This window comes from Pecten maximus, chromosome 2 (assembly GCF_902652985.1).
Source record: "Pecten maximus chromosome 2, xPecMax1.1, whole genome shotgun sequence".
NCBI classification, from domain to species: domain Eukaryota; kingdom Metazoa; phylum Mollusca; class Bivalvia; order Pectinida; family Pectinidae; genus Pecten; species Pecten maximus.
This window is the reverse complement of record NC_047016.1, coordinates 13,897,377-13,919,822: the sequence shown is the minus strand read 5'-3', so window position 1 is coordinate 13,919,822 and position 22,446 is coordinate 13,897,377. Positions and strand designations below refer to the sequence as shown.

General features: G+C 36.9%; 2 protein-coding genes across 3 annotated transcripts in view; one reads left to right on the top strand and one right to left on the bottom strand.

Annotated features, from left to right (window-relative positions):
- The window catches only part of LOC117318313 (limb region 1 protein homolog), a 36,455-nt gene extending 26,402 nt beyond the window's left edge, over positions 1-10,053 (top strand). For both annotated transcript variants that reach the window (XM_033873321.1, XM_033873314.1), the window contains exons 12-15: positions 1,089-1,166; positions 4,984-5,057; positions 5,180-5,337; positions 7,732-10,053. In XM_033873321.1, the coding sequence (XP_033729212.1) occupies positions 1,089-1,166; positions 4,984-5,057; positions 5,180-5,337; positions 7,732-7,961 (540 nt within the window). In that variant the 3' untranslated portion in view covers positions 7,962-10,053. The remainder of the gene's footprint in view (positions 1-1,088; positions 1,167-4,983; positions 5,058-5,179; positions 5,338-7,731) is intronic.
- Positions 8,998-11,017, bottom strand: LOC117341718. Its single transcript, XM_033903584.1, has 5 exons — positions 10,835-11,017; positions 10,379-10,501; positions 10,052-10,174; positions 9,521-9,643; positions 8,998-9,252 (listed from the first exon to the last, which is right to left on the bottom strand). The coding sequence occupies exons 1-5, from the start codon at positions 11,015-11,017 to the stop codon at positions 8,998-9,000; spliced, it is 807 nt and encodes a 268-aa protein (XP_033759475.1).
- Between the last annotated feature and the right edge of the window lie 11,429 nt (positions 11,018-22,446).

The following is a 22,446-nucleotide window of genomic DNA, read 5'->3' as shown; positions in this document are numbered from 1 at the left end:
GTCGTCGGATAAGCGGATTTAAAAAAAAAACAACACAAAAACCGTGTAATATATTTTTTATTTTTATTTTTTTTAGGCCTAGTCAATAGATATATAAGGTACAGTACACAATATGGAAACTAGTAAATTAAATCAGTGTGTGAATGAAGTATGACGAGTGAGAGCCCTCTTGTGAGAGGACAAATATTGTAATGTGTATTGCTATAAATCTGAGTGAATAAAATGTTTGTTTGAAAAAAAAAAAAAAAAAGAATTAAAAACTGATGAGCATGTTACACTTGTATAAAAGAGGTGAATGACTAATATAATGTTTCATTCCCTTGGAATAAGACAGAGCAATCACAACCAGTGGGGAAGGTTCCTAAGTTATCAAACACGAGCCTTAATTGTCGAGTGTTCGGCATTTTAAGTATTTAACACCGAGGGTTGAGGTGACATGTCTCGCTTCCATGGGAGTGAATTATGATTTACCTCTCACTCTGTTTACCGACTTATTAGCTAATATGGACGTTACATCAATGCAAGGAAATGATGATATGACGTGATTTAATTGTGGACGTGACGTCAATGTATTGTCGAAGTGACGTCATGGTATTGTTAACGTGACAACATGCAATTATTGATATTGTTGATTAGAGCACGTGTAGTTAGATTGAGATAAGAAAATCTTGCACCTGTAAAACTGTGTCTATCGTTGTCCAGGGTCAGAGAGAAAAACTATTCTCGTTTACAGTTCATCACAAAATAAAACTGAATAAAAATATTACAGTCATTGACTCTGCAAGACTCCTATATAAGTAACCAATAGCTTGGACACCATGCAAAGGTGTTATTTTCATACAAGTAATCGCAAAGGATTTTAATTCGCGATGGATTCTCCTTGCATACTAATGTGAAAATAAATCTCATGTGAAATATAATTGATTTACAGTATTCTTGATACCTACCATGTTGACTATCGTTAAGATCATGTTGTTGCTATTGATGATGACTATTATGTTACCCCTAAGGATACCTGTTTTTACTTGTGTCTTCATGTCAGATTTTCTCTGGATATACATGTGTGTTGATCTTGTCATATGTTACAGGTACTGTGTGTGTTAAGTGTGGCTCACCATTTCTTTGAACTCCTGGTTGGAATCAAAGCCCTTCCTGTTGGAGCCAAGGTAAATAACAAATCCTCGAGAATCAACTATTAACAGTGTTATGTATTGTACAGTCCACTGATATAAGACTTAAGTACTTACAGTCAGTGGTGAATTGATCATAGTATAATCTCTATTGATTTCAACCTAAGGCTACTTCACTTCACTTTTCGATAAAATTAGTACATCACACACTGTTTGGAGCTACGGGGATGAAAACACTAGACAGAATTCCAATACACTACAGAACAGGTGGTGGAAACCTGTTATATAAATAGGCATAAACTGCACATGTACACAAAAATTGTGTGCAGAGATCCTTATAAATCGTAGTATTATATATTTTAAGTTCATCTGACTCGAAGGGTCAGGATGACCTATTGCAATCAGGATCTGTCCATTGTGTGCCTTCTTTCTCAAGACCCAGATATGGTAGAATCAAATACTCTTCATAGATGGAAGGGTCTTTTACCAAATGTGTGAAATGCATGACACTGTGTTCCCTTGGGAGGGGTAAGAATTTACTGTTGTTTAGATAGGAAAATGATATTTTTGGTTTTTTGTTTATGTTCAGTCTTATTCAATCTTAGATGAAATGATTAGGACAGGATACCAGTTTGAGGATATGTTAATATTGACACAGGCTCATTCCCAGGGGCTTGGGGCAGGGCCAAAAAGGTTCAAATTAGCTTACAGATATGTCAGAATCAAGAACTCTCTAGAAATGGAAAGGTCTTCAGTTGCTTTATTAAGATTAATTTAATTCATTACACTGGGGCATCACATTCCCAACCCCCTCCCCTTTCCCGAACGAGAGGGTAAAGTTTTCTTTAGTCTTTATAGAAAAATTGGCTCTATATTGTTCCTTTTTAAGTTTATAATGAACAAATCTTGAATCTTGGATGAATTTTAAACACAGGAGATGTTTTGAGGATAAGGACGTTATTGACCCTTAACTATTCCTTTATGTCTTTGAGGTTTTTGTATTTTTACATAATTTTGTATTTTAAGTAAACTTGCAAACTTTAATGAAAGCTATATATGACCGTTAAGGCCCTGTTACAAACGAAGTAGATGAGCCAGAATCAACATTAAAACAAAATATCAGTCCCAGTTTCTCCATGTTCAAGGGCAATGGATATTTGTCATTAATCTTCGTATGTTCCTTAGAGGACAAGTTAGTCAAGCATGCATTTTTTGTTGCCTGCAAAAAGTGGGGAACATATAGATCTCAATATGTTGGCTTTGGTGTCAATGTAGGCAGCTTTCGCTCAGAGGTTTCTCTGCAATAACTCAAGTTCCCTCAGGCCGATTAAAATCAAACTTCATACAGATCCTCCTCACTACAAGTGCTTGCTTTTGATTGCTTTTCAGGTCCACAGGTCAAAGGTCAAGGTCACTAGTTCTAAAAATAGAAAATTTCTTTCCATAATAAAATGTTGCTTCTCTGGCAGGAACAGGGTTTGTTGTGAACAAATCCACAGGATAGAAAAACAGAGAGATGACATGGTAGATCTGATTTAATTGATAACTATGTCTTTGGATTTTGATTTAACAAAAGGCGTGGCAAACACTTGTAATGTGTACCATAATTGATAGATTCAATGAGGAATTATTGTTTTGATGATTGAATTCGACCAAACACCGCATTTATTTACAGTTGCACACAAAGGGGAACCAAAGCGGAATTTGTGTTCATGAAAATGTACACACATACCGGTACGCCTCTCCTTTCACCTAATGCAGAAAATACAATTCAGGTATTTTTACCACAGGAATCGGACATTATTTATATGTGGAAAATAGTTATGATACCCGGAACATATATACACGAGACTAATTTTATTTATTATTCCTGCCATCTAATTTATCATTGAAAAATGAAGAAAGGTTTAAAAACTAAAGTTACCTTCAATATTATTTGTTCATGTACATTATCATATAATCGTTTAGCATGATTGAGGTTTCTGTATAGAGAGAGACCTAAGACAAATGGAATGGTGTACTGTAAAATAATGGACAGGTGTACAAGGGACAACAAATGCAGTGGAAGAGTATATTTAACACTCTACAGTAGTCTGAGAACATTCAATATCTACCACTAAGACAAACCATTTTGAAAAATAAAATTAGGAAAAACCAAGACATTATTACTTTTAGAGCCAAACACTTATTTGGATGATTAATATAACTTTAAAGTCTGTATTATTTATAAAACATGTAAATTCTGTATTATTTGTATTAGGTACTATATATATATATTGCTTTATATGTTTTTGAGTCCGCAAAAGAGGATTTTACAAATCCTGTACTAGAACAAACTTACTGTAACTTGATAATCTGATAAGCATAGGACTTGACTCAAAGTCCTGGTTCATGGTCATTATGAATGGTATAATTACGGTACATGTATATATAATATGTACTTACATAAACAACATCAGGGAGGTTCTTGTCAATATATATAAGTCGGGGGAAATGTACGCCTCATCCCTGTGATTATAATATTACCTCTTGTGAATATCAGATATTGATGTGTTGCACTATAAACTCAGGATCTCTTTGTGACTTCGTGTATACGTATAATTTACATGCAATGAAAAAAGTTGGACTAAATCATTTTTGATGTACATCTCTTGCAACTCTTGTTACACATAGGAGAAGTCTATGAAAGATTTATAAATGCCTGATAATTAAGTTTAATCATATACAAAATATACACTGTTTGTATGAAGATACCCATGCATGTTCCCAATGCTCCTGAGTACTTGAATCAGTTGCCAGAATGTACTGGTTGATGCCTATCCCTACTACAATACCCTTAAGGTGCCTCATAATAACTGCAACTATTACCAAGTGCATTTCCTACCTAGAAGCAGTTTACATTTTGTGTATAAATACATGTACAAACACTAACACGCATTTAGGTGATTGATTTCATCCATGATTTACTAGAAAAAAGAACAATACTAATAACAATTACAAACTTAATGATGATAATAAAAGTTTTACAGAACAAAAATATGGCACTTTGCAACATTACTGCTGAGGCCAATCATCTAGGCAAACTCGCGTGCAAATTCTTCATTGTTGTCACAACCGTTTGAAAAGGTAACATAATTATCCATATTTTTTTCATCCATTCAATGATTCTGTATAGTATGAGACCTGTAAACCCTTTTAAATATCTGCTGTCGCTTTAGATGCAAATCCAGTTTACAGTCACGAGACAATGTCGGTACCATGTGGAAGGAGAAAAATCTTATAAAGATACTTCATCTCGTTGAACTTTTTCAGCTATTTGTTTACTAATAATTTACTCAAATTCCCGACATCATGTGATGGCTTTTACAAGAGCCTATCAAACGAACAATTCTTTTCTTTTTATCCTCTATGTATAGATAGTTTATACAAGGATTGAAATGTCTTTCTGGTGTTTTATCAAAGGATAAAGTTCAGTATCATATCAATGATTGTTTCATGGACTGTGAACAAATATTGATACCACACTAAACATTGTTTAGTATGATAAAAACCCCAGACCCTTTAATTTTATAATCTTATATGTTACAGTTTGCATTCCATGGAAATGAGATGTTAGAATTATACAATTTTATGTAAAAGTATGTTTATCCCCATAAAACATGACAATGAATGTTTAAAGCATCCATCAATTTTCTCATGAAATACTAACAGATTTTTCATGGGTATGAAATAATTTTGCAGGCTACTTATGAACATGTTCAGTGATAATTACACACTATATAAACATAGTGATAATTACGACTATCTATAGCTAGATTTGTATATAAAAGCATTTAATATTTCTTTGTTACAGGAGACCGTGTTAGGAATCTCGTCCCTGTCTGCTCTGGGCTCCGTCGGTGCTGTTCTGGAGATTGTTCTTATCTTGTATCCTTATCATAACTCCACAAGATTTTATTATCATTCTGCTTAAATGATAGGTTGTATCATAGTTCATGTACTGAAAAAATTTAACTGGTGTTTTTGTTAATTTCCTTAATGCAGCTCAGATATGTCATGTCTGCCTCTATAGAAGGATTCTACTCTCTGCCATTCTTCCGAAGACTTACACCTGTGTCACATGATACATCCATGGTTCAGATAATAGGCAACTGTGTTGTTCTGCTCATCCTGAGTTCAGCATTACCAGTTTTGTCTCGTATTATGGGTCAGTATATGTATCTTATATACAGTTTTCATTGACATGTGTATACTTTAGTATGTGAATACAGAATATTTAAGTTTAGACTTTTTTCAACAATGAAGGGCTATCAAGTTTGTTCAAATGACTTACCTTGACCTCCATTCAAGGTCACAGGGGTCAAATGTGCTAAAATCTTGAAACAAGTTCTGAATCACAACGAGAGCCAGGATAATGATACTGGGCCAGTAGCATCCTATTGTGACAGTTGTGCCACATTTAGTTATGGATATAAACTGAATTTTGTCTTGATAACGCCACTTAATGTGCTGATGAAGCCAGGCCACACTGACATTGTGTGTTTTTGTTTGTTCTTGGGAATGGAATCAGAGTTGAACATCTAACTACTCTGATACAGTAATTCTTATGTATGTCCAAATACAAAATTAATGTTAATCTGATCATATATAAAATGCTATCGAGTTGCCATCTTCTTAGACCCCTTTACTTGTCTTTCAATGCCTGCAGTAATTCTGTGCCACAAATCAGAACACATTCAAGTGACTATATGACACCTTGAAAAATAATTATCATGAAAATATTTTAGCGTTTTATTAGGTCATCTGACCCGAAGGGTCAGGATGACCTATAGTCATCATGCTTCGTCCGTCGTCGTGCGCCGTGCGCCGTCTGCCGTCCGCCGTGCGCCGTGCGTAAACTTTTCACATTTCAAACTTCTTCTCAAGTTCCACCAGTGGGATTGAGCTGAAACTTGCCTGAAATGATCCTGAGATGGTCCTGACCAAGTGTTGTTATTTTTCGGGTCGGTCCGAAATCCAAGATGGCCGCCATAGCCGCCATTTTGAAAACACATCTTAAACTTCTTCTCGTGTTCCACCAGTGCTATTGAGCTGAAACTTGCCAGAAATGATCCTGAGATGGTCCTGACCAAGTGTTGTTATTTTTTGGGTCGGTCCGAAATCCAAGATGGCCGCCATAGCCGCCATCTTGAAAAACACATTTTAAACTTCTTCTCAAGTTCCACCAGTGCTATTAAGCTGAAACTTGTCTGAAATGATCCTGAGATGGTCCTGACCAAGTGTTGTTATTTTTCGGGTCGGTCCGAAATCCAAGATGGCCGCCATCTTGAAAAACACATTTTAAACTTCTTCTCAAGTTCCACTAGTGCTATTGAGCTGAAACTTGCCTGAAATGATCCTGATATGATCCCGACCAAATGTTGTTATTTTTCGGGTCGGTCCGAAATCCAAGATGGCCGCCATAGCCGCCATTTTGAAAAACACATTTTAAGCTTCTTCTCAAGTTCCACCAGTGCTGTTGGGCTGAAACTTGCCAGAAATGATCCTGAGATGATCCCCACCAAGTGTTGTTATTTTTCGGGCCGATTCGAAATCCAAGATGGCCGCCATCTTGAAAAACACATTTTAAACTTCTTCTCAAGTTCCACCAGTGCTGTTGGGCTGAAACTTGCCTGAAATGATCCTGATATGATCCTGACCAAGTGTTGTTATTTTTCGGGCCGGTCCGAAATCCAAGATGGCTGCCGTGGCCGCCATCTTGAAATACACATTTTAAACTTCTTCTCAAGTTCCACCAGTGCTGTTGGGCTGAAACTTGCCTGAAATGATCCTGAGATGATCCCCACCAAGTGGTGTTATTTTTCGGGCCGATTCGAAATCCAAGATGGCCGCCATAACCGCCATCTTGAAAAACACATTTTAAACTTCTTCTCAAGTTCCACCAGTGCTGTTGGGCTGAAACTTGCCTGACATGTTCCTGAGAGGATCCTGACCAAGTGTTGTTATTTTTTGATTGGTCTGAAATCCAAGATGGCCGCCATGGCCGCCATCTTGAAAAACACATTTTAAACTTCTTCTCCAGTTCCATTGGTGCCATTGAGCTGGAAATGGGTGAGGATGTTAAGGAAGGAGGGCCAACAAAGTGTTGTTATTTTTCGGCCTAGTAAAATCATTGACTTGGCAGCCATGGTGGCCATTTTGTTACATGATTGTGCAATCATGGTTTTCCTGAACAATGCCTATTCAAACTTCTTCTCAAATTCCACCAGTGGGATTCAGCTCTAACTTACCAGAAATTATCCTTAGATTGTCCAGACCAAGTGTTGTTATTTATTGGGTCAGTCAGAAATCCAAGATGGCCACCATGGCCAACAGTGCCACTATATACTTGCTACAGAGAATACATACTACAATAATATAAGGGTTTTAATTTAGAGTCAGATGACCGTTAAGGCCCCTGGGCCTCTTGTATTAATTCATAACTGTCTTCAACTATCACCTATGTACCAAACCCACTTTGATCATTATGTATGTAATAAAAGTTGACTTTGTGACCTATGTTTTTGAACTTGATATTTTACTGTCTTTATTAATATTTCAGGTATTACTAATTTTGACTTGATTGGAAACTTTGGCAGTATGGATTGGCTGAGCAATTTTTACCTAATTCTTACTTGTAATGCTGTCTTTGCCATCACAACGACTATGTGCTTGACCAATAAGTTCACAGGAACTGTGAGATCAGAGGTGTTTAACCGACTGTTGACCTGGGTGTCCCAGTGGGGGAAAAGATCAAAACCTCAAAATTATACATCCATCAAAGATGACTGATTCCAAGTTCTAGAAGAAAGACAATCTGTATAGATGACAATCCATTTACAAGGCAATCTACACAAGAAATCCCACAGAAACTACGTAACATTGTCATGTATTCACTAACAATATTCCATACCAAAATAGCGAGGAATTCTCCCACCAAGAGTACCACTTCCTTTGAGGAATTCCAAGCTGCTTATTCCTTTGCCAAAAATATGGAGAAATAACAGTAGTAATGATAACAGTAATTGGTATACATTTACTTTGATCTCGGATCATTAAAAAAAAATATCTGAAGTTATGAAATACACTTCAGTGGTTGTATTGTATAAGGATTCTAGCTTGTTTGTTATATTGCCTGTCTGAGCACAATTCTGGAATTCAAAACAAATTAGAAGCTGTTTGAGGTGTTTGCCTAAATTGTAGAGTTTTATATATATACTGCTGGGGACGACACTGTTAGTAACTTAGTAGTGCTATGGTGATTTCTACATTAAACTTATAGCTTATTAATTGGCCAGCTAGTAGTAATAGTTAACTTAGCTAAGATAGAGCAGGAGGATGGGGAGATTTTCTTAATATTGTCTCATTAGTGCCAGCCTGTTAATCAGTAGGAAGGAGCTAGGGGAACATGTTGACCTGTAATAGCTAGGGGTGGGCTTATTACCAGGCATGGGCTTATGGCCAGATAGTTATTGTTAAATGCTTTGTACTATTATGTGAACTCACCATTAGACTTTAGATCATACTCATGTACCATTAGTAACACAAGAGGACTCGCCATTAGTCTTTAGGTCATACTCATGTACCATTAATAACACAAGAGGACTCGCCATTAGGTCAATAGTCGTACTAATGACCTCACCATCGGTCTAGTGCACTAACCATTACACCACCAGTAGCTCTAGTGAACTCACCATTAGACCACCAGTAGCTCTAGTGGACTCACCATTAGACCACCAGTAGCTCTAGTGAACTCACCATTACACCACCAGTAGCTCTAGTGGACTCACCATTAGACCACTGTCCAGTAGCTCTAGTGAACTCACCATTACACCACCAGTAGCTCTAGTGGACTCACCATTAGACCACTGTCCAGTAGCTCTAGTGGGCTCACCATTAGACCACCAGTAGCTCTAGTGAACTCACCATAGACCACCAGTAGCTCTAGTGGACTCACCATTAGATCACCAGTAGCTCTAGTGGACTCACTATTAGACCACTGTCCAGTAGCTCTAGTGGACTCACCATTAGACCACTGTCCAGTAGATCTGGTGGACTCGCCATTAGACCACTGTCCAGTACTCTAGTGGACTCACCATTAGACCACCAGTAGCTCTAGTGGACTCACAAGTACACCACCAGTAGCTCTAGTGGACTCACCATTAGACCACAAGTAGCTCTAGTGGACTCACCATTAGACCACAAGTAGCTCTAGTAGACTCGCCATTAGACCACCAGTAGCTCTAGTGGACTCACCATTACACCACCAGTAGCTCTAGTGGACTCACCATAGACCACCAGTAGCTCTAGTGGACTCACCATTAGACCACCAGTAGCTCTAGTGGACTCACCATTACACCACCAGTAGCTCTAGTGGACTCACCATTAGACCACTGTCCAGTAGCTCTAGTGGACTCACCATTAGACCACTGTCCAGTAGCTCTAGTGGACTCACCATTAGACCACCAGTAGCTCTAGTGGACTCACCATTAGACCACTGTCCAGTAGCTCTAGTGAACTCGCCATTAGACCACCAGTAGCTCTAGTGGACTCACTATTAGACCACTGTCCAGTAGCTCTAGTGGACTCGCCATTAGACCACCAGTAGCTCTAGTGGACTCACTATTAGACCACCAGTAGCTCTAGTGGACTCACCATTACACCACCAGTAGCTCTAGTGGACTCACCATTAGACCACCAGTAGCTCTAGTGGACTCACCATTACACCACCAGTAGCTCTAGTGGACTCACCATAGACCACCAGTAGCTCTAGTGGACTCACCATTAGACCACCAGTAGCTCTAGTGGACTCACCATTAGACCACTGTCCAGTAGATCTGGTGGACTCGCCATTAGACCACCAGTAGCTCTAGTGGACTCACTATTAGACCTCTGTCCAGTAGCTCTAGTGGACTCACTATTAGACCACCAGTAGCTCTAGTGGACTCACTATTAGACCACTGTCCAGTAGCTCTAGTGGGCTCACCATTAGACCACCAGTAGCTCTAGTGGGCTCACCATAAGACTGCCAGTAGCTCTAGTGGACTCACCATAGACCACCAGTAGCTCTAGTGGACTCACCATTAGATCACCAGTAGCTCTAGTGGACTCACCATTAGACCACCAGTAGCTCTAGTGGGCTCACCATAAGACTGCCAGTAGCTCTAGTGGACTCACCTTTAGACCACCAGTAGCTCTAGTGGACTCACCATTAGACCACTGTCCAGTAGCTCTAGTGAACTCGCCATTAGACCACCAGTAGCTCTAGTGGACTCACTATTAGACCACTGTCCAGTAGCTCTAGTGGACTCGCCATTAGACCACCAGTAGCTCTAGTGGACTCACTATTAGATCACCAGTAGCTCTAGTGGACTCACCATAAGACTGCCAGTAGCTCTAGTGGGCTCACCAGAAGACCACCAGTAGCTCTAGTGGACTCACCATTAGATCACCAGTAGCTCTAGTGGACTCACCATAAGACTGCCAGTAGCTCTAGTGGGCTCACCATAAGACCACCAGTAGCTCTAGTGGACTCACCATTAGATCACCAGTAGCTCTAGTGGACTCACCATTACACCACCAGTAGCTCTAGTGGACTCACCATTAGACCACCAGTAGCTCTAGTGGACTCACCATTACACCACCAGTAGCTCTAGTGGACTCACCATTAGACCACTGTCCAGTAGATCTGGTGGACTCGCCATTAGACCACTGTCCAGTAGCTCTAGTGGACTCGCCATTAGACCACTGTCCAGTAGCTCTAGTGGACTCGCCATTAGACCACTGTCCAGTAGCTCTGGTGGACTCGCCATTAGACCACTGTCCAGTAGCTCTAGTGAACTCACCATTAGACCACCAGTAGCTCTAGTGAACTCACCATTAGACCGCCAGTAACACCATTAGAGTACAAGTTGTACTGTTGATCATGTTATAACCATACTAGTGATTAGTCGTAAGCCTAGCAATGCAAATACTTGATGTTATTTTTTCTGAGAAAAGTGGCTTTATTTATGTATGGGATTTTTTCTTCGAACAAAAAAACTTATTTATATGCATTTTTATTTATTTTGATGGAATGTTTTTTAACAGATGTGTGTTTTTGTAATAAACATATGGGAATGAATTTGTTACAAAAAGAAGTAACAAAGCTATATAAAGGTACCGTTGATAATCTGTAATGTGATAGAAAGGTCATGAATTGTTTGTACATGTATTTTGTATCGTCTTGTGAGGTCAGGGCTGCCCTGTTAACTGTGATGTAGAATATGTATATGTGTGTTGTGTTTACAGTAATTTGGACCTTGTTCTAGGACATGAAATGTGAAGGAAAGTTGTGAATAGACTTCAGTATATCACATCTGGTGTTGGATTTCCAATGCAATGCTGGTTGTTAAGTCGGTTCTCATTCACACTTAAAAACATGATGCTTCGGATACATATTAAATAATTTGTGTGAATGTTTCATTCTATAATCCTGTTACTAATGTACAGGTAGTACAAATTCTATGTTGATTTTTTTTTGACATTTTAATTACATTATCTAATTGTGAGTAGACGCTATACTGTAGTCTAGAATAAGTTCTTTATGCTGTTCAGTTTGGTTTTAATTGGAGAAAGGACAACCTTGGATCCAATGGAACCATTAATGTAAAATAATCATTGTGTTGCCCTTGCAACAGAGCAACTGTGGGCCAGGTAGAGTCAACTTTGTATTACTGATTGGCTCTTCTGACGACAGATTGATGAAATGTTACAAAGACTTAGTTATTCTTACTTATTACTCGTATGAAATCCAACATGGCCAACACCATTGTCTGAAATTGTTTGAAACATTTTCAGTCTTTTTTTCTTGTGTATATTTATTATCTCTAAGCATAGGTTGTCAAATTTAATAGAACTACAGAAAGAAGCGTGCATATTCATATTACATGTATTTAAAATTCTGAAGTTTTCAGTGTAACCCAAATAATACCAGATGAGTCATTTCATCATGTTTTTTTTTTTCATTTTTTTTCTGAACTGTTTTATCACAAATATAGCAAATCAAATACATTTTGTAGTTGGTGCCCAGTGAATACAAAATGAAACCATTATCCAATACAATATATGATTATTCCAAATCATTCAAAAACAAAATCAAACTACTTTTTATAACCATAGATAAGATAGATTTGTTTTTGGTTATGGAGACAACATGATTTTAAGTTGATTTTGTATATATGTACGTTATATATGCCCTATCCCTGTTCTACCTGCACCAATGCCACGATATCACAAACCTTCAGTAGGTATATTAACATCTATAGAGAAATAGTGCCTACCACTAATTACCAGATACTGCCGTATCACTGGGTCTGTTGAATGAAAATAGAGGCATCATCATTATCAATAGTCTCAACATTTTATTTTTCATGTTTACTGGTTGAATTAATGCACAAGGGTAAATATCATATTTTATCGTTTTTACTCAGAAATCTGTTAAAAGAATTAGTCTAGTTTTCATCATTTCAAAATGTTTCCCATAATTATAATATTTTCTGTTGTAACCATACAGAAGACATTTCAGATCAGCAAATACTCCTTTATTAGGGACATTCAGAACGGTTGTAAAGAAACATAATGTTTAGTTGTACAATCTCAAAACATTTGTCTGTATGTGAGATCATAGGAGAAATTAAAGGGCATAGGGTTTGGTCCTAATAGTAGAAATAAACGTATCAAAAATACCACATAAAAAGGCCTAATATAGATACAGGGGTAAATATTTAATTTAGAAATTAATTACTTTTGGTTGCTATCTTCTGATATACCTGTACTTTCTTCGTCACTCATCTTTGGTGTTATATTTTCAGATGAAGACATTCAATCATGGCTTCTCTTAGTAACATCTGTAATTGATAATTGATTGGCATTGATCTAGTGAAACCTGAAAAAGTTTTATGAAAATATAATTTTACAGTCGTGTGGAATATGGTTAGCTCATACAATGTAAGTGTTTGATAGTTAAATGCCCCCTATGTGTAGTAGTTTAATTCTAACAGGTGTACTTGACCGAGGTTGGTTGAGATTCTAAAATCTGTGCCAAAATTGAATAAGTCTTCCAGGAAGGCAACTTGAAACATTTTCTGTTAAATTGTTAATTTGACACAAACCATGGGCATGCATTGTCTATCGGTTGCTTTGTATCAATGAGATTATGTGTGAACGTGCTAGTGATGGTGTTGCTCTCTTCTGAAATTTGTGGAAAAAAAAAATGTTAAACTGCTTGGTTTCACAGAACCTATGGCCTAAGTAGGATTTCATATTATTTTGTTATCATGCATATGTAGCATAATACTATCCTTAACGATGAATGTTGTACTGAAGTTATATTGAAGTACTCTTTTACATGTGTTTTAATCAATATATATAACTGTCTTGCCTGCAACAAGAGTATGCTTATGCCAAAAGGTTGGTTGTGCTATAAGGATAAATGTTTCATTTAGTTTAGATGATAGTGCCTGTTAGGGGTTACTGTTAGGGGTTACTGTTAGATGTAGTATTGTTGTTGGTGTGACCCAGGGCTCTTCATTGTCACCTTTGATTGTTTGGTATGGTGACCCTGGGCTATTCATTGTCACCTTTGATTGTTTGGTATGGTGACCCTGGGCTATTCATTGTCACCTTTGATTGTATGGTATGGTATGGTGACCCTGGGCTATTCATTGTCACCTTTGATTGTTTGGTATGGTGACACAGGGCTCTTCATTGTCACCTTTGATTGTTTGGTATGGTGACCCTGGGCTATTCATTGTCACCTTTGATTGTATGGTATGGTGACACTGGGCTATTCATTGTCACCTTTGATTGTTTGGTATGGTGACACTGGGCTATTCATTGTCACCTTTGATTGTATGGTATGGTATGGTGACCCTGGGCTATTCATTGTCACCTTTGATTGTTTGGTATGGTGACCCTGGGCTAATCATTGTCACCTTTGATTGTTTGGTATGGTGACACTGGGCTATTCATTGTCACCTTTGATTGTTTGGTATGGTGACTCTGGGCTCTGTACTGTAACCATAAATTGTATGGTATGGTATGGTGACCCTGGGCTATTCATTGTGACCTTTGATTGTATAGTTTGGTGACTCTTCATGGGCTCTTCATTGTCACCTTTGATTGTATGGTATGGTGACCCTGGGCTAATCATTGTCACCTTTGATTGTATGGTATGGTATGGTGACCCTGGGCTAATCATTGTCACCTTTGATTGTATGGTATGGTATGGTATGGTGACCCTGAACATTGCATTGTGACTGGAGATTGTATGGTAGTATCATTGTATTCATCATTAAAAATTATTGTGATACATATGTATGTAAAACAGAATTTTGAAAGTAAGTGCTGACATAGTCATAGCTTACAACAGCTGATAGGTTATTTGTTTTTGTATACCGATGCCTTCCAAAATGTTACTGATTATACAAATATTTATCTGTTATAAATATTGATCAGTCATAAAAACACATCAATGTCACAATGGAATTATCTTAATTAGCGTGTTCAAAGTCTGTTGATTAGATACACAAGACGCTATGGTTATTTCTCTGTACAGTCATTGCTATTTATCACTTCTTTGTGTAAGTACTTTTTTATACTTGTCACTTCATCATGTGACTATTTTTGCCTTGTCACATGATGAATAATTAATTAATTATAACAAAACAAGCTGACACAGTTAAATTATTCATCACTAAATAACGCCCAAAGGTTGGGAATGCTATCATATGAAAATGTAAGCTTTTTTTTTTCTTTTCTTTTTTGATAAAGTTTATACTGTATAGCGGGAACCTTCTGCCCGAGGAAATTTTTCCTTTTGACGAAATAAAAATGCTTTTGACCTGTTTAAAATTCACCCTGACCATACATGAGATGTTTACGGATAGGCAAAACATAGTTGTCATCTTACCTTATTGGGTGGAAATCTATTGATGGTGAATGTTTCTCCGATATACATTATAGAGATGTATTAGGTGTGACTGGAACTCTCCATGGCCGACAATTGTGAAATAGCTCCTAATGAACTTGTAAGCGCCAATATCATTGTCCTCTCCTGACTTCTATCAGACTTACTGGTAAGTAGGGACCAGCATGTTAATGCCATAGACACAAACACTTCAATATCATCTTCTCATAAAAGTTGGTAGCATCTATTTTTTATATTTGGTTGAATTTATTTCAACTTTTTCAACTTTTGTTTTCAGTCTTTTTAAACATTTTTTCTCTCAGGGCTAAGGTTACAGATCAGTATTATCTATATGAATGTCATAAGTGGTGTGCTCTCCCTTATGTTTTGTGTATCAGACCACAGGGGCAAGACACCTTCCAATGACCCAGAATGAAATATTTAAGTGATTTTGGGGGTCCAACCCTGGGGTTCAGTTCAGCATATTTCATTTTGGGTCATAGTGAAGTGTATGTCCCGTATGTCGGACGGAAACACCCAAATGCTTTTACCTGCTCAATCCAGCATTACAGTACAGTACTATACAAAATCATCATGGTAATGTATCACTACAGATATTATCATGTCAATCTCAAAAGTCACAATCTCAAGTTTTCAGCCTTGATGTAGAACTTTAAAGAAACTTGTGTACCTTGTCACTTTATAGAAATATGATACATGTGGCTCTGTCGCTTTTACCAGGTGAAGTGGAAATCAGGGCTCAAATATTCAATCATTATCAAAAGTTTTTCATTTCAATGTCTGGATATTGTTGTAATGATGACAGTACAACCTGCCTGTATTGTTGTTACGGTAACAGTACAACCTGCCTGTATTGCTGTTACGGTAACAGTACAACCTGCCTGTATTGTTGTTACGGTAACAGTACAACCTGCCTGTATTGTTGTTACGGTAACAGTACAACCTGCCTGTATTGCTGTTACGGTAACAGTACAACCTGCCTGTATTGCTGTTATGGTAACAGTACAACCTGGTTTTATTGTTGTTATACAGTGCCTAAATAAATTAAAACATTTCAGCAGAAAGGCAAAAGTTATTGTTTTAGTGTTCGAACAGTCCAGCAGAAAGCCTTAAGAAATGGGAAACAATCCTGTGTGAAATCTATCAAATCTTTACTGCCATCTGGTTTTCATGCAGTTAATGGTATATTTAGAGGTTGTATACAGTGTAGCTTCTTCTGTTCTAAGTAGATATATACCATCTGGATTACATTAGTATAGTATTGTGTATCTATAGTATAGGCGTTGGTTGTACTCAGAAAAACTCATATAAATGTGTGATATTGATAGAAATCCAGTCAGTTAAGATCAACACATCTGCATTTTGTATAAAAATTTTAACAGTTCTGGTCAGGTTTATTTATTTATTTGCTCAATTTGGTGTTTACCATATTATATCACTCCCTAAAAAACCACTGGCTGCCAGGCTGTCACACAAAGGCTATATTTCATACTTCATTTGAGTGTTGTATGTAATTGTTCCCCATATTTAGGCCACTGTATACTTTATATGTACAATGTTACATTGAAATTAATTGCTTTACTAACCATGTTTTTTACCAAACTTGAAAACATCATTGTCTAAAAACCTGATACCAGGTAGTATAACTAACTGATGCCAACATTGATCTGGTATCGAAATGCAGGACTGACTTGATAGGTGTCGTGACTCGGATCAGCACACAATTTGGGTATTTTCTGTTTAAAGCAGTGAAATATTTGAAGTCCTTGTGTGTATGAATAGCAAAAAGACATTTATAGCCTGTTTTCATGTTGTATTTGTCCTGCAAGGTCTGAATGATTCTCTAATAGTGGATGGAGCATCACTGAAATAATATACAAACATACATACATACATGTACAGAGTTCATACATGAACTCTTTCTGCAATGAGATTTAAGTCCTTCAGAACTGACAAAATGGACGACTTTAACTCCAGAAATTTAATTGTTGAATTAGTAAAACTGACCTTTATAGTTGTCTGTGATGAAGAAAGTTAGAATTGCTCAGTTGTTACTGGTTACACAATGTTAGACTAAACTATTATACATGTATGGTTTAGCTTTATTCTATGTATATGCTTCGTACTAAAATTACAATGGTGTATGTTCTTCTTAGAATTTTACTGGAGAAAGTATGTAAGGCCAGTCTGTCCTGTTCACATTACACAAATCTTACTCTTATCAGATTGATTTACAATTCCCCTATTTTTTATACTATATTTCCCAACAACCATCCAAGGAAATAGACGTTCGATTTCTGTCCAATGCATCAGTTATGTTTGTCTTGAGAAAATAAATCTGTCATCACAAATATTAAGATTATTACCGTGTTGAAATGTAATTGTTATATATGGGGAACAATTTTAGACATTGATTTTCATTTACGATTTACAAATGAGTTCATATATTCACTTAATACAAATCTGTATTTTTATGTTAGACATATGAATTGGAAAATGAGGTAGTTTTGTCTATGTGACATAGTTCATTTTAGAGTGTTGGGTATTATAACAGACGATCGTTAGATTATATAATGGTGATCACTGTTGTATGTATGTAGGTGTATGTGTATGCACATATATATTTTCTGTGTGTGCATTTACATGTGTTCACACATGATCCTTTGTCTGTAAGGATGGGTACACGTTTATGGGGTAGGTAGGTAGGTAGACATTATATTTGCTTTTACATACTAAATAGTGTGTGCTATACACCTCAGACATTCGCAATATTATTTATTTTTTATTCCCACCCGTTTTGTTTTCATAAAGTTCCATTAAATGTGCAATTAATGACATTAACAGTTGATCATGTTATAAGATGTTATGTTTGACCAGTTGATAATATCAGTTAATGTTTCAGCAAGTATTTTGTGAAAATAAAATAAAATATTATATATTTAGTATTTGTAGTTTCTTTTGAACAACTGCACACATGAAATATTGCATAACATAAAATGATTGACGGGTATTACAGTTTGTGGTTTTCATTGTGGAAATTTGATATGAAATGTTTGATTTATATGGAGTACTGACAGAACTTAGTATCACAAAATTATCTTGAAAGTACTCACAAACATTTCCTGTTATACAGTAGATACCTAGACAAGACAAGGTGTGAATTGCTGGAAAGATACAAGAGCAAGGGCAAGAAGGGTTTACCTGTAGGATTCACCAGAGATACAAGAGCAAGAAGGGTTTACCTGTAGGATTCACATCACATGTTGATCTGTACCTTATTTTGACACAGTGTAAAACACCTTGGTTAGGATAGCTGTGAGGTAGAGCTGTTTAGGAGGAACTGGCAGAGGGTCAAAGGAGAGGGTTGTGTGAAGCAGACAATAGACGTAACCTTGTGGAATGTAGCTGAAGGGTCAGTGAAATGAGTTCTATCATTAACAACAGGAAAGTGGAAATGTTCAGGATTAAAAAATAGAAACGTAATAATAAAATGGACATAGGATGTGATATTTGACAATGCCAGTATACAGTCTATGGAGCAGCATTGACGGATCACAAGAGGAAAACTGGGTATTTGTAATGGCAGAGTGAAAAGGGAACCAAAGTCTGAAGTGGGAAATCTGATCAATGACTCTTTTTCCCGCCAGCCAATAAAAGGGGGTTGAAATCTGACACATATATGTTGGGTCAGTTTTAGTATGTAACCATGTCATAAAAAAATATTGTCTTGAAGTTGAAATGGTGACCTAGCGTGTTACGTCTGTGGTATTGTACAGCTTTGGCAACAACTAAATTCCTTGGAGCACTTCAAGTAGGGGGAGCGGCAAAGGATGTCACAGAAAGGCCCGAAAAGTAGGCAAATGAATTTAATATCGGGCTTTTTCTCACTGGTATGGAAAGAAAATTGGTGAATTGGGAAAGAATTTTTCAGGAATAAACAGAAATTTTTTGGAATGAGGCTTTAAAATGAAATCATTCTAATTGGGAATGGGGCCCATTAACGGCTCCAAAAAGCCCTCAGAAAAAGCCCTGACTACGTTGTGGCTGAGACCTAGCATATAGTATTGTTTAGTTATCTGGATATGGATGAATAATTTTTATATGCAAAAAAAATAATAAAACCATCAACTTTCTTACAATCATTTGGCTTAATTGTAATTTGTGATGAGAATTTTAAGGTCGTATGATCTGAATTGGGTATTGGGGAATTCAGTACGGTAAGAGTCCGTATGACATGCACTATGGTGTCTAATGCCACATCAGAAACCATTTATCTGGTTACAAAACAAAGTAAATGGAACATTTTAGTAAAAATGATATAGTAATATTTACATTTACACTGCAGCCCCACTATATAACTTTACCAAACCCACTTGAAGGTTACGAGTCCATAACTTCCAAATCTCTATTATGACGTCATTATTATAGTGAAGTCATAATTGTAACGTCGGCGATAACGAAAGATGGCTGTTGAAAAGGCTGTTCCGTCTTTGACGATAATAAAGTGTTCATTCATCGTAGAAGCCAAATTCCTGAATATAATCTTTAAAAATCGTTGTCAAATGTAAATATAAGTATTGAACTGCTTTCAGTTGAAAGTTATGGGCTGATGAATGCCAACTGGACAAAGGCAAATTCAACATGGAGCACTAGCGCGCTTCATTAAATTTGCCTTTGTCCAGGTGGCATTCATCAGCCCATAACTTCCAAGTGAAAGCAGTTCAATGCTTAAATATTTACATTTACACTGCAGCCCCACTATATAACTTTACCAAGCTCACTTGGAAGTTTTGGACTCATAACTTCCAAATCTTTATTATGACGTCATTATTATAGTGACGTCATAATTGTCACGTCGGCGATAACGAAATATGGCTGTTGAAAAGGCTGTTCCGTCTTTGACGATAATAATTAGTTCATTCATTATCAGAGTAAAATTCCTGGATATAGTCTTTCAAATTCGTTGTCAAATGTAAATATAAGCATTGAACTGCTTTCATTTGGAAGTTATGGGCTGATGAATGCTAACTGGACAAAGGCAAATTTAATGAAGCGCGCTAAATGAAAGCAGTTCAATCCTTAAATGAATCCATATGAATATAAGTAACAAATCGTCTATTCAAATAACTACAAAAATATGTAATTATGAAATTCATAGACTTATAAATACAAAAAAAAAACAATGTATACAAATGTACTGGAATACAAACTACACAGTTACCACGAGTTTGGACGTACTAACCACAGGGACCTTGGAATGGAATTGGTTACAGTCTATTTGTATTAGCACCGGGGGTGTCATTTTTACCGAATTTTAAACGTTTGAAAATGTGCTGTACACACTGGGAAAGATCCAAATACACATAGACTGTAAAAAATCTCAGGTCCCTGTGGTTGGTATAGTGCTCCTCATGGAGATCTGGCTCATTTTCCCGATAATACTGTTTTATATTGTCTGTGTGTTTCCTTATTGAAAACCTCGGCCTCAAGCAAGGGAATCATTGTTACCAATGTCGTGTTGTGCTTGGTTTAGATGAAGATTGTATGTATCTCCGTTATCTGTTCTTTCTTCTTCTTTATCATTGGCCAATTCCGTCAAAAATGGCGATTACATTAGCAATCTGTTGGCGAAATTTGGTTTGGTTTGTTTTTGTTTAACGTCCTATTAACAGCCAGGGTCATTTAAGGACGTACCAGGTTGGCGAAAGGGGCGTGAAGAGGGTAATATACATACAGTGAAGATTTTTTTTATTTTATATTAGTGCAGATAAGATAAAAAGGTAAAAGATTGTATTTGATATTAACTCGTCACGTCACGCATTCTTACATTATCGACGCGTGATTCTGGCAAACTTTAATTAGACAATAATATCCGAATATAGCTTAACCGTTTTAAATTCCCTTTTTCATGCCGATCTGAATACTGCATCCCATTCGGTTGGACCAGAGACCTATATAGTATATAGGTCTCTGGTTGGACCCACTTTTCAACGATCTTATGACGGCTAATCCGAAGGTCTCTGATGATTTGTCGACCTTTTAAATATCTGATAAGGGACAAAGGAAATATTCGGATTTAATGACGTCTCTTAACGAAAGATCCTCTATTTCTGTGTGTCCAACAGCCGAGACTTCATGAACAAAACAAAAAAGATCTATGCGATCAAAGCTTCTGTACACAGGCAAAATTCATGTGAAATTCAAATTTCATGTGAATTTCGCATTTTGCCCTTTTCACGTGAAATTCGCGTGAATTACATGACTATTGTGAATGGATTTTGCCTGTGTAGCTGCAGCCTCAGTCTACAGTGATGCACTGTAAATACACACAATGTTATAATTATGCTTTCGTTCATAATAAACGTAACACAGAGGGCTCCCAAGCCTAACTAAGAGCTCGATGACAAGTAGTAAGTAAGTGGCTAACACTGAAAAAGTTTTGCTTAAAACCGCTTTAAGATCGATCGGAACTTTGCATTATCAACGGCAATAGATGTTTTTCCAGTTTTTTTTATTATTACTTTCCATGTTGTTTCCTTCTTCCGATATGAGAATCGTATACTGTCCTTTGTCCTCAATTATGAGAATCGTATACTGTCCTTTGTCCTCAATGAACATTTTCCTGCTCTTTGTCGCATCGAATGGTTTCGATTTAGAGATACTCTCCCTAACTGTATCTAAAATAGATGCTAGGAATTTCCTCTATATCTCTTCTAGTACTGTGTGGATCCATGGGTGAAAATGATTCAATGCTTAACATGGTTCAGCAAGGCAACATGCGATGGTTGATGTACATCGACAATGAGAGGGGGTACAAAGAGCAACCGAATGTCTCCCAGGAATGAGTAGCCTCAACTACAGCTACACCTACCATCATTAGCCTTCAGAAGAGTGAGAGGAGACATGATAAAGCTATATAAAAATATTAAAGGAGTATACGACCATGAATGCTGCAATGCATTACTGTTAAATGGGAAGGCGCCGCTTAACGGCACAGTCGTCGAGTAAACCAACAAAAAAACATATACTCAAAATGTTCTTCAATCACGCTAGGGGAAAACTCTTCAAAAAGATCGGCATCAACATGGAATAAACTACCTGAAAATGTCACTTCAGTAATTTACCATGTTAACAAATTTTAAAACAAACTAGACAGACAATGGGAAAAAACTTTTTTAAATTACTAAGTACAGAACTGCAATCACATTATCTAAATTGTCAAACTGTATATGATATGCATAATAATACTTTGTGCTTTTTGAGTCTGGTATAGAGGACTTCATACATAAGTCCTGAACAGGAAATACT

Excerpts from the sequence above, each read along its gene's own strand:
- LOC117341718 (XM_033903584.1), bottom strand. The coding sequence starts at position 11,017 with ATGGTGAGTTCACTAGAGCTACTGGACAGTGGTCTAATGGCGAGTCCA. Across the intron at positions 10,502-10,834 it reads TACTGGACAGTGGTCTAATG|AGCTACTGGTGGTCTAATGG; the intron begins GTGAGTCCACTA and ends TGAGTCCACTAG. Across the intron at positions 9,644-10,051 it reads TACTGGACAGAGGTCTAATA|AGCTACTGGTGGTCTAATGG; the intron begins GTGAGTCCACTA and ends TGAGTCCACTAG.